Source organism: Mixophyes fleayi, chromosome 2 (genome assembly GCF_038048845.1).
Source record: "Mixophyes fleayi isolate aMixFle1 chromosome 2, aMixFle1.hap1, whole genome shotgun sequence".
Classification (NCBI taxonomy): domain Eukaryota; kingdom Metazoa; phylum Chordata; class Amphibia; order Anura; family Limnodynastidae; genus Mixophyes; species Mixophyes fleayi.
This window is the reverse complement of record NC_134403.1, coordinates 285,440,656-285,454,833: the sequence shown is the minus strand read 5'-3', so window position 1 is coordinate 285,454,833 and position 14,178 is coordinate 285,440,656. Positions and strand designations below refer to the sequence as shown.

At 39.2% G+C, this 14,178-nt stretch overlaps 1 protein-coding gene across 1 annotated transcript in view; it reads right to left on the bottom strand.

The window, feature by feature from the left end:
• The window catches only part of LOC142139944 (synaptonemal complex protein 1-like), a 101,728-nt gene that overhangs the window by 53,792 nt on the left and 33,758 nt on the right, over nt 1–14,178 (bottom strand). Inside the window, exon 5 of the mRNA XM_075197811.1 lies at nt 1,471–1,635. Within this exon, the coding sequence (XP_075053912.1) occupies nt 1,471–1,635 (165 nt within the window). The remainder of the gene's footprint in view (nt 1–1,470; nt 1,636–14,178) is intronic.

The following is a 14,178-nucleotide window of genomic DNA, read 5'->3' as shown; positions in this document are numbered from 1 at the left end:
ACATTGAATATTTAAAAAGAATAAACCAAAAAAAAATAAACATATAAAGGAAGGTGAGGATAGGAAAGGAGGGGAAGGAAGGAAGGCGTGGGTCTTTTCAAACAGGATCCCGGTCTTCAATGATAACTAGATAAAGGGCACATGTAGAAAACAAGAAAGAGTGCTTACTACTATCAAGAAACTCCACAAAAGGGGACTATTTGGATAAGGCAGAATATTTTTCAGTGTCTTGGAATTCTAGCCAGTAGAACCATATGGCACAATATTCATTAAACCTATCAGAAGAGCAGAGAATCAGATCATCCATATACCTGTAGACTTCAATGTGGGTGAGCCATTCTTTTAGAGTTGGAGGAGACGAGGATCTCCAATGAACAGGAATGACTGCCTTTGCAGCACTATTTAGATATTTTAACAAGGATTTTTAATACAATTAAATTGGAAACTTTGTCTGATTCAATAACCACAAACCTGGGTCCTCTGGCACCTTGGATTTAATAATTTCTTTTGAAGTAGCAATGACTCCATCCCAAAATGCCCTTAAAGATGGACATTACAACCAAATGAGTAATAGATCCCACTGCTTACCAACCAGTCCTTTACTCATGAAATTCAGGAAAAGGAGTTTAAAAATGGTCTCAGGTGGGGATCGTTCGCACAGGCCAGTTGATGGGCCCATCTGGTGTGCATCCCTTTGAACATATACAAGCAAAGTAGAGTATACCTAATTCGGAGCTTTGGCATTATTTGCAACTTAAACATTTCTTAAATACAGGGGAGTTGTGCAAAGATCCTAGCAGGGAATAGACATTACTCAAGACTATGTGTGGTGCTCGTACATGTCCTACGCATCCTTTCAGGGATTTAGAAATTCCTGATTGAAAATCGTTTTGCCTCTTTGCCAAAGTTTACAAAAGACTGGGAAAAAGATATGAGTAACTTAGTTCAAGAGAAACACTGGAATAATATCTTTCAGACTACTCAAGCTAGCTTACTTTGCATTTTGTTTTTTGAGACATAGTATAAGGTTCTCTCCAGATGGTATCGTTGCCCTAATGTCCTTGTTAAAATGGGACCTCGTACACCTGTTGGAGATGTAATCTCCCTATCACTTTAATGCCAAAAATTGTCTTGCTTGCCAGGGGAACTGTACCCATTAGCAAGGCAGTGCAAGCCCTGGACCATGCATCAAAAAAGGCAACAAAAGCAACTTAATGTGCTAGCAGAGCAAGATGTTCTGTTGATAGTGGCTATAACATGGCAGAGTCTTGGTTTCTCCTGGCAACTACAAGAATCCATTTTCAGAGAGAAAAGTTTACAGCTATTAAGAGGTAAGTGTAACAATGAATCTAAAGGTGCCAGGTAGGGAAAATTCCACTTAAAGTAAAAAAAGTAAAATATATATCTTGAGTAGCTAAGGTTTAAAGTATAGAAAATATATGTCATATATGATCTGTAGCATTTACTCACTTGTAACTCTTGTATGAATTTTCGTTGAGCATCTATCATTTTTCGTTTTTCCTGTAGTTTCATTTCTTTATAATTCACATCAACCTCTACAGCAGACTTCCATTTCTTTATTTTTTCTGCCTCTCTAAGGAGCTTGAAGTACAGCTGACCAATGGGTTCTGGGCTCTGATCAACAATATACAATGTTAATTTAAAAAAATATATTTTTAGGAATTCATACAAATTCTAAAATTGCCATGTGAAAGCTACCAAAGTGTTTAAAGTGATGTACTATATAGTGCCATTCAAGCTAAGAGATAAGAAGTTCCATGACAATGGATCTAATTGTCATTTTAATATGTTGGGGATCTGTTTAACAGAAATGTTGTTTTTTATAGTCCATGTATGTTGTAGTGAAGCATTTTAATTCTTTTAATTTTTAGTATACATCTACCTTAAACTCAGTCCTTACCCACATTTTCACAAGCAGCCTGTAGTAGCCAAGTCAAATTTGAGGGGCCCTCTAGTTTAGGTGATTAACATATTAAGGTGGCCAGCCTTATTTTGCAATGTATACCTTCACCTCCCAGAAATCCTGTGTGAATTAGCACTGATATTTTACAAACACAAACAAAACATGATAAACAAAATTACCAGGCATGCCAGCTGATAACAGTTACTGTGAATTCAGTACACTCTTAGCCTAACCTCTAAGAATCATTTAAAAAAGACATGACCCAAGAGCTAATTACCAACTAAGCCAAGTGTAAAAATAAAGTTTTAGCTACAGAAATATGACAAATTTACTATGTTTTTTACGCTTATAATGCAGCTTCATCATTTTCAACTTTAGTGTATAACCTCTTTATGCTAACAGGCCAAAACAAATGACTTACAGGAGTATAAAGATATAACAATATTCAATATTATAGTGGATATGTAGAATTATTTTATACTGTTCACAAATATTTAAAACTTGCACTTAAGTTTCCCACTATTACCACAAAAAGCCGCCATCTTCCCCAGAATGCCACATGCCTATTGCTTTTTGTGGTCTGTTCGGGATGCAAGGAAGAAATAAGCTGCTGGTGCTCTAACCCACTTAGAGCCAGGGGTGGGCAGGGCCGGGGGGCACATGCCACCCAGGCCGGACCAAAATAAAACTATTTTGGGACTAATTTCACTTACTTGGTGGCTGGCCCCTTCTATGGGACCAGCCACCTTCTCGTTGGCCTGCAGATCCGACCGCCCTCTCTGCCTCCCACTAATGGTTTGGCCGGCTATTGCTGTCACATGGGAGGCACACCAAGTGATAGGTGACGTCCAATGTCAGAAGACTGCCGAGCGCACGGCGCGGATGGAACGAGGTGTCAGCATATTATATATATGTGTGTATATTTGTGTGTGTCAGCGTCAGCATATTGTATATGTGTGTGTGTGGCAGCAAATTTTATATGTGTGTGGCAGCATATTGTATATGTGTGTTTGGCAGCATATTGTGTGTGTGGCAGCATATTTTATATGTGTGTGTGTGTGTCAGCATATTGTATATGTGTGTGTGTCAGTGTCAGCATATTGTATATGTGTGTGTGTGTCAGCATATTGTATATGTGTGTGTGTGTGTGTCAGCAAATTGTATATGTGTGTGTGTCAGCGTCAGCATATTGTATATGTGTGTGTGTGTGTGTGTGTCAGCATATTGTATATGTGTGTGTGTGTGTGGCAGCAAATTGTATATGTGGTAGCAAATTTTATATGTGTGTGGCAGCATATTGTATATGCGTGTGTGGCAGCATATTGTGTGTGTGGCAGCATATTTTATATGTGTGTGTGTGTCAGCATATTGTATATGTGTGTGTGTGGCAGCAAATTGTATATGTGTGTGTGTCAGCGTCAGCATATTGTATATGTGTGTGTCTGTGTGTGTGTGTCAGCATATTGTATATGTGTGTTTGTGGCAGCAAATTGTATGTGTGTGTGTGTGTGGCAGCATATTGTATATGTGGTAGCATAGTGTATATGTGTGTGTGTGTGTGTGTGTGTGTGTGTGTGTGTCAGCATATTGTATATGTGGCAGCAGATTGTATATGTGGCAGCAAATTTTATATGTGTGTGGCAGCATATTGTATGTGAGTGTGGCAGCATATTTTATATGTGTGTGTGTGCGTGGCAGCATATTGTATATGTGCGTGGCAGCATATTGTATATGTGTGTGTGGCAGCATATTGTATATGTGGCAGCATATTGTATATATGTGTGTATGTGGCAGCATATTCTATATGTGGCAGAATATTGTATATGTGTGTGTGTCAGCATATTGTATATGTGTGTGTGGCAGCATTTTGTATATGTGTGTGTGTCAGCATATTGTATATGTGTGTGTGTCAGCATATTGTGTATGTGTGTGTATCAGCATATTGTATATGTGTCACGGGCACTAGGAGTTTTACCCAGAATTCACCAGGTGTAGCTACACTTACCAGAGGTGCGGACCTCTGGGTAGTGTGGTGAATCAGTAGAACCATACAACAGAATAAAGGAAAGGAATGTCAATAGTATAAATGCTGAGTCTTGGCACCGTGGAACTGTGATGGTACAGCAGATTAGTAAGCAGGATACAATGAGGAAAGAGTCCAAGTGCCTTAGCACGCAGGTAGCATATAGCAGGCCAGTACTTGATAACTGGATAACGTTAGGCAAAGACCAATCAACAATGCAGTAGAAGAGTCAGCGACTTGCAGCTATAATACAGAGGCACTTGTAGACTTTAGTCTAGCTCATAGGTACCATACTGAGTAGTAGCTAAATCACAAGGAGACATGAGTGGTCTACAGCTGGTAGGTTTCACCACAGATGTGTAGAGAAGACTTATCCAGCGCAGATATGTAACGGAATAGCGCGAGTGGTCCGCAGTTGGCAGTTTACATCACTGATGAGAAGAGAAGACTTGTCCTAGCGCAGGCATGTAACCGGATAACGTGAGTGGTCTGCAATTGGCAAGTTATACCACTGATGTGAAGAGAGGACTTGTCCAGGTGCAGGCATGTAACGGAGTAACGTGAGTGGTCTGCAATTGGCAAGTTTTACCACTGAAGTATAGAGGAGACTTCTGCAGGTGCAGGCATATAACGGAGTAGTGAGAGTAGTCTGCAGCGGATAAGTTCTACTACTGATGTGAAGAGGAGACTTGTCCAGGTGCAGGCATGTAAATGGAGTAGCGAGAGAAGTCTGCAGCAGGTAAGTTCTACTACTGATGTAAAGAGGAGACTTGTCCAGGTGTGTGTGTGGCAGCTTATTGTATATGTGTGTGTGGTAGCATATTGTATATGTGTGTGTGGCAGCATATTGTATATGTGTGTGTGGCAGCATATTGTATGTGTGTGTGTGTGTGTGTGTGTGTGTGGCAGCATATTGTATATGTGTGTGTTTGGCAGCATATTGTATATGTGAATATGAGGCCAGTATATTGTGTGTGTGAGTGAGGGGCCAGTATATTTTGTGTGCGAGTGAGGGATCAGTATATTTTGTGTGAGGGGCCAGTATGTGTGTGTGAGTGAGGGGCCAGTATATTAATATAATGTGTGAGGGAAGCGGGTCTTAATTTAATTGTGGAGTGTATGTGGGGGCTAATTATGGGTGCTATTTTATTTGTGGGGTGATGGGGCAATTTAATTTAATAGTGGGGCCTATGAAGTTAAGATGGGGTGATTGAACCTTTAGTTTAATGCTGCGGTGGTTTGGGACCTATTAATTGAATGTGGCGGTGTTTGGGGAAAATTAGGTCTATCTATTAAATGTGATTATGAATTATTAAATGCCTGGGATGGTTGTGGGAAATGGTTGTATTTATTAAACGTAAATGCTTTTTAATTTATTGCTGGGGCTGTTTGGAGGGAGGCAAATAGGTTTATTTATTAAATGGGAATACTATTAATTTAGTGTCAGGGCTAGTTGGAGGGAAACAGGTCTATTTATCAAATGTGAATACTGTTATTGGTTGGAATTTTCTAAATTTCATGCACCCATTTTTGTTTCCGAATAGGGCCCCTTACATTCCAGGATCCAGACAAGCAGCAACTGATTTAAGAAACCAGCAACCGCAATTGGTGAAAGTGACAAGAACAGGTAGGAGACAGCAGGACAGTCTACCAATTGTCCTGTATCTGGTTGGACAGTCCTGAATTTGGGTGACTTTGTCGCTTAGTCAGGATTTGGTCCGACTGCAAGGACAGTTAGAAGGTATGTCCTGCTTCACACTGTACTGTTCGTGAAGCGAACAGTAGAGCACACAGTTTTGCCTGTGTATTTTCTAAAATGATAACCATGTTACATCATAGGGGCCCCCCTGTCTTAAGTACGCTGGGCCTCCAAAAGCCTTAATCCAGTTCTGGGCTAGGGTGTCAGATTGAAACCTAGTGCTCTGCCTCTCTTCCTAGTACAACCCCTCATATTACTTGTTTTAGCTTAAACCTAAAACAAATAATAACCCTATTAGTATATAGGGGGAAGCAAAAACAAGCTCTTTTCCTGGAAAACACTTCAAGTTTCTAAAGCAAGAGGACTTTTTTCACTGTGATAAATCAGCCCCTGTGTTCAATACTGTGATAGAACATTGTTATATGATTGATTGCTATAATATGATTTATGCCCCATTATAATCAGCCAGGTATGTGTAAAAAAAAAAGGGAGAAGGAACATATAAAATAAGTATGCAATATAAAGTGAGATTTGTTATTTGTTGCATTATTTGTTTCCATTATTTAAGATCATATATAAAAATAAAGTATCGCTGGATTATGCAACACTAAAATAGTCTCTTTTTATATTGATAAATATATATTCTACTGAAAACCACCTTTTAAGGATGGGCCGCTACTTATGGACCAGTGCTATGTGCTTGCCCCCCGAGCTAAAGTCTGCCAGCCAGCCCCTACTTAGAGCACAGCACTTCTGCCCAGCACAGTGTGAGACCTGCATTGGGAAGAGCCTTGGATGCTTGAACATCTGTAAAACTCTTCTCTGTATTACTGTTGCATTTCTAGGCAGTATGACACCTTCAAACACCAAGGGGTAATTGTATGAAAGTCTGATTTGTTCAACTCGCCGAAAATCGGCGACTTTGCAGCTAAAATTTAAGGCGGCGATGGCTTGTAAAGGCAAGTTTGCCTTTACAAGCCATCGCCGCTTTAAATTTTACCCCCAAGAAGGGTTGTAGGCATAGAATATGAAACAAGAGTAAACATGTTTTACCAGAGCCTCATAGGGCCCTAGGCAAAATACTGGTTTGGTGCCCCCCTCAGTGAAACAATCCATAGCAATATATTATTATTTTTTTGTCAAGCATAGATTATATTAACTGTTAATACCTACTAGAAAAGATAGTGCAGACAATGTTATATCAATAAATATTAACTTTTAATTAAATCCTTACATAAAACAGAGCACAAACAATGTTGTACATAGCTTTAAATGTTAAGAATTCTTAACCCAAACTTTTTTGTAACTGAATACTTGACATAAAACACACTGCAAACAATCTTCGATTTAATTTTTTTTTTTAAATGGTTTTGAATAGATTAACTTTAAACGTCTGATATCATAGATAATGTCAACAATGTCATACAAAAAAATCCGTAATCACTATACACAGTTTTATTCAATTACTTTTAACAAATATAACATCCCTTTACAATTCTACAGTGTTATTCTGCGTGGGTTTTTTTGGGCAAAATCATCCACTAGGTCATTGAGTCCAGCTGTTTAACAAGACCTGATTCCACAGATAATAAAGATACTGCTGATAGACGATCTTGGCCCATGGTGGTTCTTCTCTCATTTTTTATTCTTTTTAGACAGGAAAATGACCTCTCTCCACTGGCATTAGCAATAGGCATACATAAAAAAAATACGTAGCATGGTTTCTGTATTGGGGAATGTATCCATAAGATCATGGTCAATTATATACTGCCTCATTGCCAATGGGTTACTCTCCTCAGGCAACATTGTAGAAAATTGGATAAATTCTTCAGTAAAACAATCTTCAATGTCGATAATTGTTCTGTAGATTATGTGACAAACTTCGCAGCTCATTTATCGGTATTCCAGATGAATTTAAAAATTGCAAATCGTCTACTGATGTTTTCATAGGACTTGTTTCGTTTATTCAGCTCCACAGTTAGACGATAAATTATTACATTGATGGTATTGAAAATGAATTTTTCTCTTGCTGTAAAAGGTGGTTCATTGCTGCTCTCTCCCTCATTATGAAAACGTTTCCATTTTTTTGAGCACTTTCCTTCACCTCGATAAAAATGGTTGGATGTCATTTGTTTAGCTTCAGTTTCAAAAGTGTCAAACAAATCTCTAATTTTTTGCACGTAATCCTCTAGTGAACTGTAGTTTCACTACTTCATCAATACAGACATTTGTTTTTTGCAAAGTCTTACTTGTTGCATCCAACCCTTCAAGAATGTTTCCCCATAAAACAAGCAAGATGGCAGTTTTAAATGTTTTAAGTTGCTCTTCCAGAGCTTTTGCTTCTCCTCGAGCATTCGCGGGTTGTTGTTCTGAATTCTTCAATTCATTGAGTGCATCACCAACATGCTTGTAGCCTCTTCTTAATGCTTTTGTAGCATCAGCACGAGCTGACCATCTTATGCTTGACAATCTCTTTAGAGAAAGATGTCCAGCTTTGCTGAGATGATTAGTGAGTATTTCCCATCGATGAGTTGATGATGAAAAAAAGGTGTACAGGTACTCTAAGAAATTAAAGAACGACACAGCTGTTACACAAGAATCAGCAGCACCTGCTCCCACTAGATTGAGTGAGTGAGCAGAACAAGGTACATACAGTGCTAAAGGATTGATACACAGGTTCTTGCTTGCAAGCCATTGTATTTGCCAGACATATTGCTGGCATTGTCATAGCTTTGTCCTCGACAGTTGCAAATGTCAATAGCTTTATCAGAAAGCACTGATAGTAAAGTGCTTTCAAGGTGCTCTCCAGTATGGGAATGTATTGGCACAAATCCTAAAAATCGCTCCACTGATTTATCCTTGTTCACATATCTCACAACTATGGCTAGTTGATCAACATGACTAAGATCCGGAGTGGAGTCCACAATAACAGAAAAATATTTGGCCTTTTTGAGTTCATAGACTATGGTATCTAAAACATTAGCTCCCATAAGCTCTATAAATTCTTCAACTGTGGTGGATGACATGTAATTGCTTACTCCACTTCCTGCTCGTCCATATTGCTTGATATGATTTTAAAGAAATGGATCAAATTGTGCGATCAGTTCTAGACATCCAAGGAAACATCCATTCTGTGGAGAACCAAATAACTCATTAGTCCCACGAAAGGGTAAACCACGACTCCCTAGGAACTTGATAGCGGCAACTACTCTCTTTAAAACTTCTCTCCAGTAATTTTATTCGGTACCCATTTGTAAAGCAAGGGCGTTGTCTATCCGACAACCAAATTTGGCTCGTTGTGTGAATTTCATTACACAGCTGCGATGATCACTTGAGGTTTCATGGTCCTTAAACCTTGCTTCAGCATTTTTCCAATCATTAAGTCCTGATGTTACAAGGGCAAGTGATATACTGCTGTATAGTTTACAAGGGATGCAAAATACAGTGCCTTTTGATTTAGAGTATATAAGCCAATCCCGATTAACAATTTCGCCATTAATTTTTTTTCTCCAAAAGAGATCTGGAGTCATAAGTTTGTGCAGTCAGAATAGATTCTCCTGGATGCTGAAAGATCTGAACAAGTATTTTTTAATGGATTGCGGGAAAAATACTCTCTAATGGATTCGGTTGTGTTATTGCCCAGTAACCAGTCAGCTGGATCATGAGAATAACATACAATGATATTATCCTCCATAGATTTTCTGGATGTATCTTGTGATCTTGACAAGGCAGTAGACAATTTCTGAATGCTCTCAGTCTGAAGATCTGCAATTTCTTCATAGAAAGCAGAAGAGGTCTGTTGTAAATTTGCTTCTTCTATGTCATGTGATGGTGCAGACTTCAGGCTTGTGGTATTGGAGGTTTCCTCCGAGCTGGCAGGAAAAATATCCTGCTGTTTACCTGTATCCATGTGTGCAGTAATACTGCACTGAGAAGTTCCTGGTCTATCAAAATCTGGTTCAGGATCCTCAGAAGACACTGTACGAATCTTCGGGGTTAAGAACAACTGCATCAATTTTTGTTGTTTCAGTGCTTCCTTTTCCATCTCTCTCTTCTTTTTTTCGTTTAGCAGACCCAGATGCTTGCTTATGCATATTATCTTGTATTTTTTCTACAGAATAAGAAGAGTTAATAGCAATTGTATTACCTATGCTATACCTTACATTCTATTTTCCTGCTGAAAATGTCATCATTATGTATTAAGCTACATCCAAACAAAACAGCAGTCAATAATCCTACACAATTGCCCCCAAACAAAATTGGCATTGCAACAGTCATTCATAAATATACAAAAAATTACATACTGACGGTTTTGGGACAACACTAATCAACTAAACTATGTTAAACATGTTGTAATTTCCAAAAACAGTTCTGCACTTTCTCTACCAACTGTCTGCAACTGTTGTCTAACTACAAGACCCTAAAAAAGACCAATCCCCACCTTTAAAAATAAATACATTATTTGTTCTTTCATACACAGAATTCTCTACACATAAAGAAATGCATATAAACGTAAAAAAGGACTATGAACCATATTCAGACTGAAGGAAGAAGCTCTGCCACATAGGTCTATTTATAACCTAATGCATTTCCCATGCAGAAAAAGCAATAAGCATATGGACATGTTTGAATCTTCCATTTGTGTTTGCATATTCTTGTATTATCCATGTCACATGTAAATACTTTAATGTATGGTAGAATTTGATCCATTTATTTGCAAGTGATATTTAACACAGTAGGTGTAAAGTCAGTTATCATATAACATGCAGAGGTCAGCAGCTTTATACACACTTAACCAATTAATTTTCATATGAATGTAAATATAATTTACTACTGTATGTAACACACACTCCAGGAGAAGACATGCTCCCCCCATGATTTCTAACTATTTCCAGACTGAAGAGTGGACATTATTACAATAGAGATAATTACATTTAAATAATAGGAGTTTTTTCAATAATCTGTTATAATGATTACTTTTCATTACTCCCGTTTGCTGATGAAAAGAAAGGTTATTTCACTCCCTGACGGTTGGTATTATTGGCCAAGCTCTGCGCAGTCTACCTTGATCCTCCGTATGATGTAACTTAATTCCCTGCTTGCCCAGTCCATGCACACTGAGCCTGTGCAAGCTCTCACAGCTCCATACTACAAAAAAATGTTTTTGACAAATAAGTTGTAGAACTATAGAAGAGAAAAAAATGTCCCCACCTTCATCACTTTTGCTCCTCCAACACACTGTTTCCCCTTTAGTACACTGTACTCCCTTCATCACCACACTGTGCCCTCCATCATGCCTTTGCCCTTTTATCATCACAAGGTGCACCCTTCACCATCACACTGTGCCCTCCATATTTATGCTCCCCTTGTTTATTACCTCTCACACTGTCCTCCATGCTTGTTCCACCTTTCTCTCATGCCCCTCTGTGCCCTCCATATTTGTTCCACCTTGCTCTCATGCCCCTCTGTGCCCTCCATAATTGTTCCACCTTGCTCTTATGCCCCTCTGTTCCCTCCATAATTGTGTCACCATGCTCTCATACCCCTCTGTGCCCTCCATAATTGTTCCACCTTGCTCTCATGCCACTCTGTGCCCTCCATAATTGTTCCACCTTGCTCTCATGCCCCTCTGTGCCCTCCATAATTGTTCCACCTTGCTCTCATACCCCTCTGTGCCCTTATTGCACCTTTCTCTTGCCTCTCACCCTATGTGCCTCCGTTAGCTTACCTTTCAATTGCCCTTTTCTCTGTTCTGTTGTTCTTGTCTTCTTTTCATTCTTGTATGTTGCGCTGCCGCAGCTCCTCCTCTCTTCTCCGGCAGTGCTCCTTGCAGAATCCTCCCTGAAACTGACGTAGGGCGTGATGATGTCACTCCCGACTTTCAGTGGGAGAGAGGAAACTGCCGGGAGCCGACGCGTGGTCAGCTGACTATGATTTTTTTTTTCTTAAATGAATTTTCGACCGCGGTTCTTCTTATTATGCCGGCAGACAGAGGGGGATGGCAGGCAGAGAGGAGCGCCCCTCTGCCTTGCCTTCCCCGCTCACCGTCGACTCTGGGGGGGCCCTCCGGGACCGCTAAACCCTAGACAGATGCCTAGGTTGCCTAGCGGTAAATCCGGCCCTGTGTTTTACTGGCTAGAGATTGCTTCCTCCTCTGAAATATTGGGCTATACACACAGCAGACAGCCAGTTGATTGGTAATACACTGCATTTTCTCAGTATTTAAAGCCTCCTCTATATTCAGCTCCACTTAATTTACAGGTCTCTGCTATACTATTAAACCATAACTGAATGCTGCTCCCTCTATAGCTGAAAATAGTTCTTCCCCAAATACAGTAGAAAAACATGAGCATTTTAGACAGGTGGAGCAGGAGAGACCACTGCTTGCTCCTCTGAGTGAAGCCCATTCTTATGAGTCATGAGCACTGTTAGATTGAGGGGCAGATTCAATTAGCCACAAGGTGTTTCAGCACAAAATACAACAATTACGATACAGAAATCTTTACTTATTTTGTTTGAACCTCTATGAAGTGCAAGCAAATATGAACAAAGATTTTAACCATAAGCATCCTGTAGAGACACCTGTAGGAACCTTGAAGCTTATTGAAATGGCCCCTCTGTGACTGGAACAATTTAATTAATAAAGATTCATATTAAACTTATATGTAACACAAATGTAATAATGTAATGCTGAAGTTAGACACAGACACAAGTATATACTTGCCATCCCAAGATAATGTTCAGTTTTGGCAAAAGATAAAGATAAGTGAATATTTGTACATAGAGGACCTGATTCATCTTGAAACGCAAAGAATGCAACTTGCATTTAAAAAAACTCAGACATAATTTGTGCTTCAAGCACAAGCGGATCTCAAGAAATATTTCCATTTGAATATGGGTATAAGTACGCTCTGGCAATAATTAACTTGCCATATGCAGACAGACAGAACACACTGCAGGAAATGCACATGCATATGTGCACTATAAATTCCCATGAGAGCGCATGCCAAAAAAAGCCAAATCTATTAAATAAATTAACCCCTCTTAATACTATTATAATTAATAAAAATAAATTAAATTTTTTTTTAACATGAAGTACATAATTCAGGATGTTCTTAATGCGTACTGTACGCAAAATGCATTTTTATAGCTTCACTTACTTCCAAACACATGTTCTGGTATGCATATGTCATCACTATTAGTCGGCACTTACACATGCCTTGTAGCTGGTGCAAGTGATACGGCTAAAAAAACCATGCACCTAATAGATGCCCAGAGCTTGAATCAGACGAATGTGCGTGCGCTTCGGCATTGGCACGCCCTTACTGTCTATTGCTGCCCGGCCCCCTTTCTGCTCCTGTTCCACCCTTCAAGTCATAGGCAGTTGGAAGTGTCATTTGCATTTGTACATGAATTGGATGCAATTGCGTTCACTGCCGTAAAATCAGTTTTTTAGCATGTGCAGAGCAATTTCATGCAATGGGATTTACGTCCAAAGATGAATCAGGCCCATAGCACTTGTTGCAGACTAGTTAGACAATTTTTGTTACGGTTTCTTTAATAAACTTTATTTTATTTTCAGGAATTTAGTAGCGACTAGACCCCCCTCGATTTGTATCTGAGCAAAGTATATTACAGGTTTTGGGTCTAACAACTATGTAATTCTCACATATTCATTCCACTCTCCTCCCCAATAACTACATCCAAAGGTTCATAGGACCTACAACCTACCTAAGTTTCTCCACTACAATTTTCTCTAACTTAACATTCCTTTCGTTTGTAAAATTGTCTGACTACTAAAACTATTATGTATAAACATAATTTACCTTAAAGGCAGTCCATCATTAACCCCTCCCCTGCCAGGGAACCTATCCGCCACTGTGATATTGAGCATGGGTACACTTAATAGACCCATATCTGATTTGTGCGGATTATTGCTAACACTAGTTTCAATGTTGAACCTTTGCTATTTTTGCAATGTTTTTTTCTATACCCAGGATACATTGCCATTCTTTCCATCTTCCCTAAGAATGATACTCATTCCACCTTCTATGTTTGGCCTCCACCTAGTACTCCAGGAAAACTATTTTGGCTCCATTATACAAATCCTCCATTACACATAAACCATGCTCAGACAAAATTACCAATTAAGACTCCTTTCACTCAATACTAAAGGGTTAAATATACCAGGGAAGAGATCTAAGTTCATACAGACACTATATGCAAGGAAAACAGATATCACATTCATTCAAGAGACAAATTTTAAGCGCACTGCTAAAATCCAGACGATAACCCTGAAAATAAATCCAAATGGGTCGCTATTCTTTTCTCCAAGGAGGAAGAGGCATACTGGTTAAATGTAAAATTTGTAGTCAACTGTTTACTTTTGTTAATGTACACGTCCCCAACCAGGGCAAACAAGCATTCATATCCAAGATCCTGGAACAGATAGAACCTCCATGCCTCCAAGATGGCAACCTAATATTTGGCAGCAACCTTAATTGGATCGTGGACCCAGACTTAGGCCTAGAT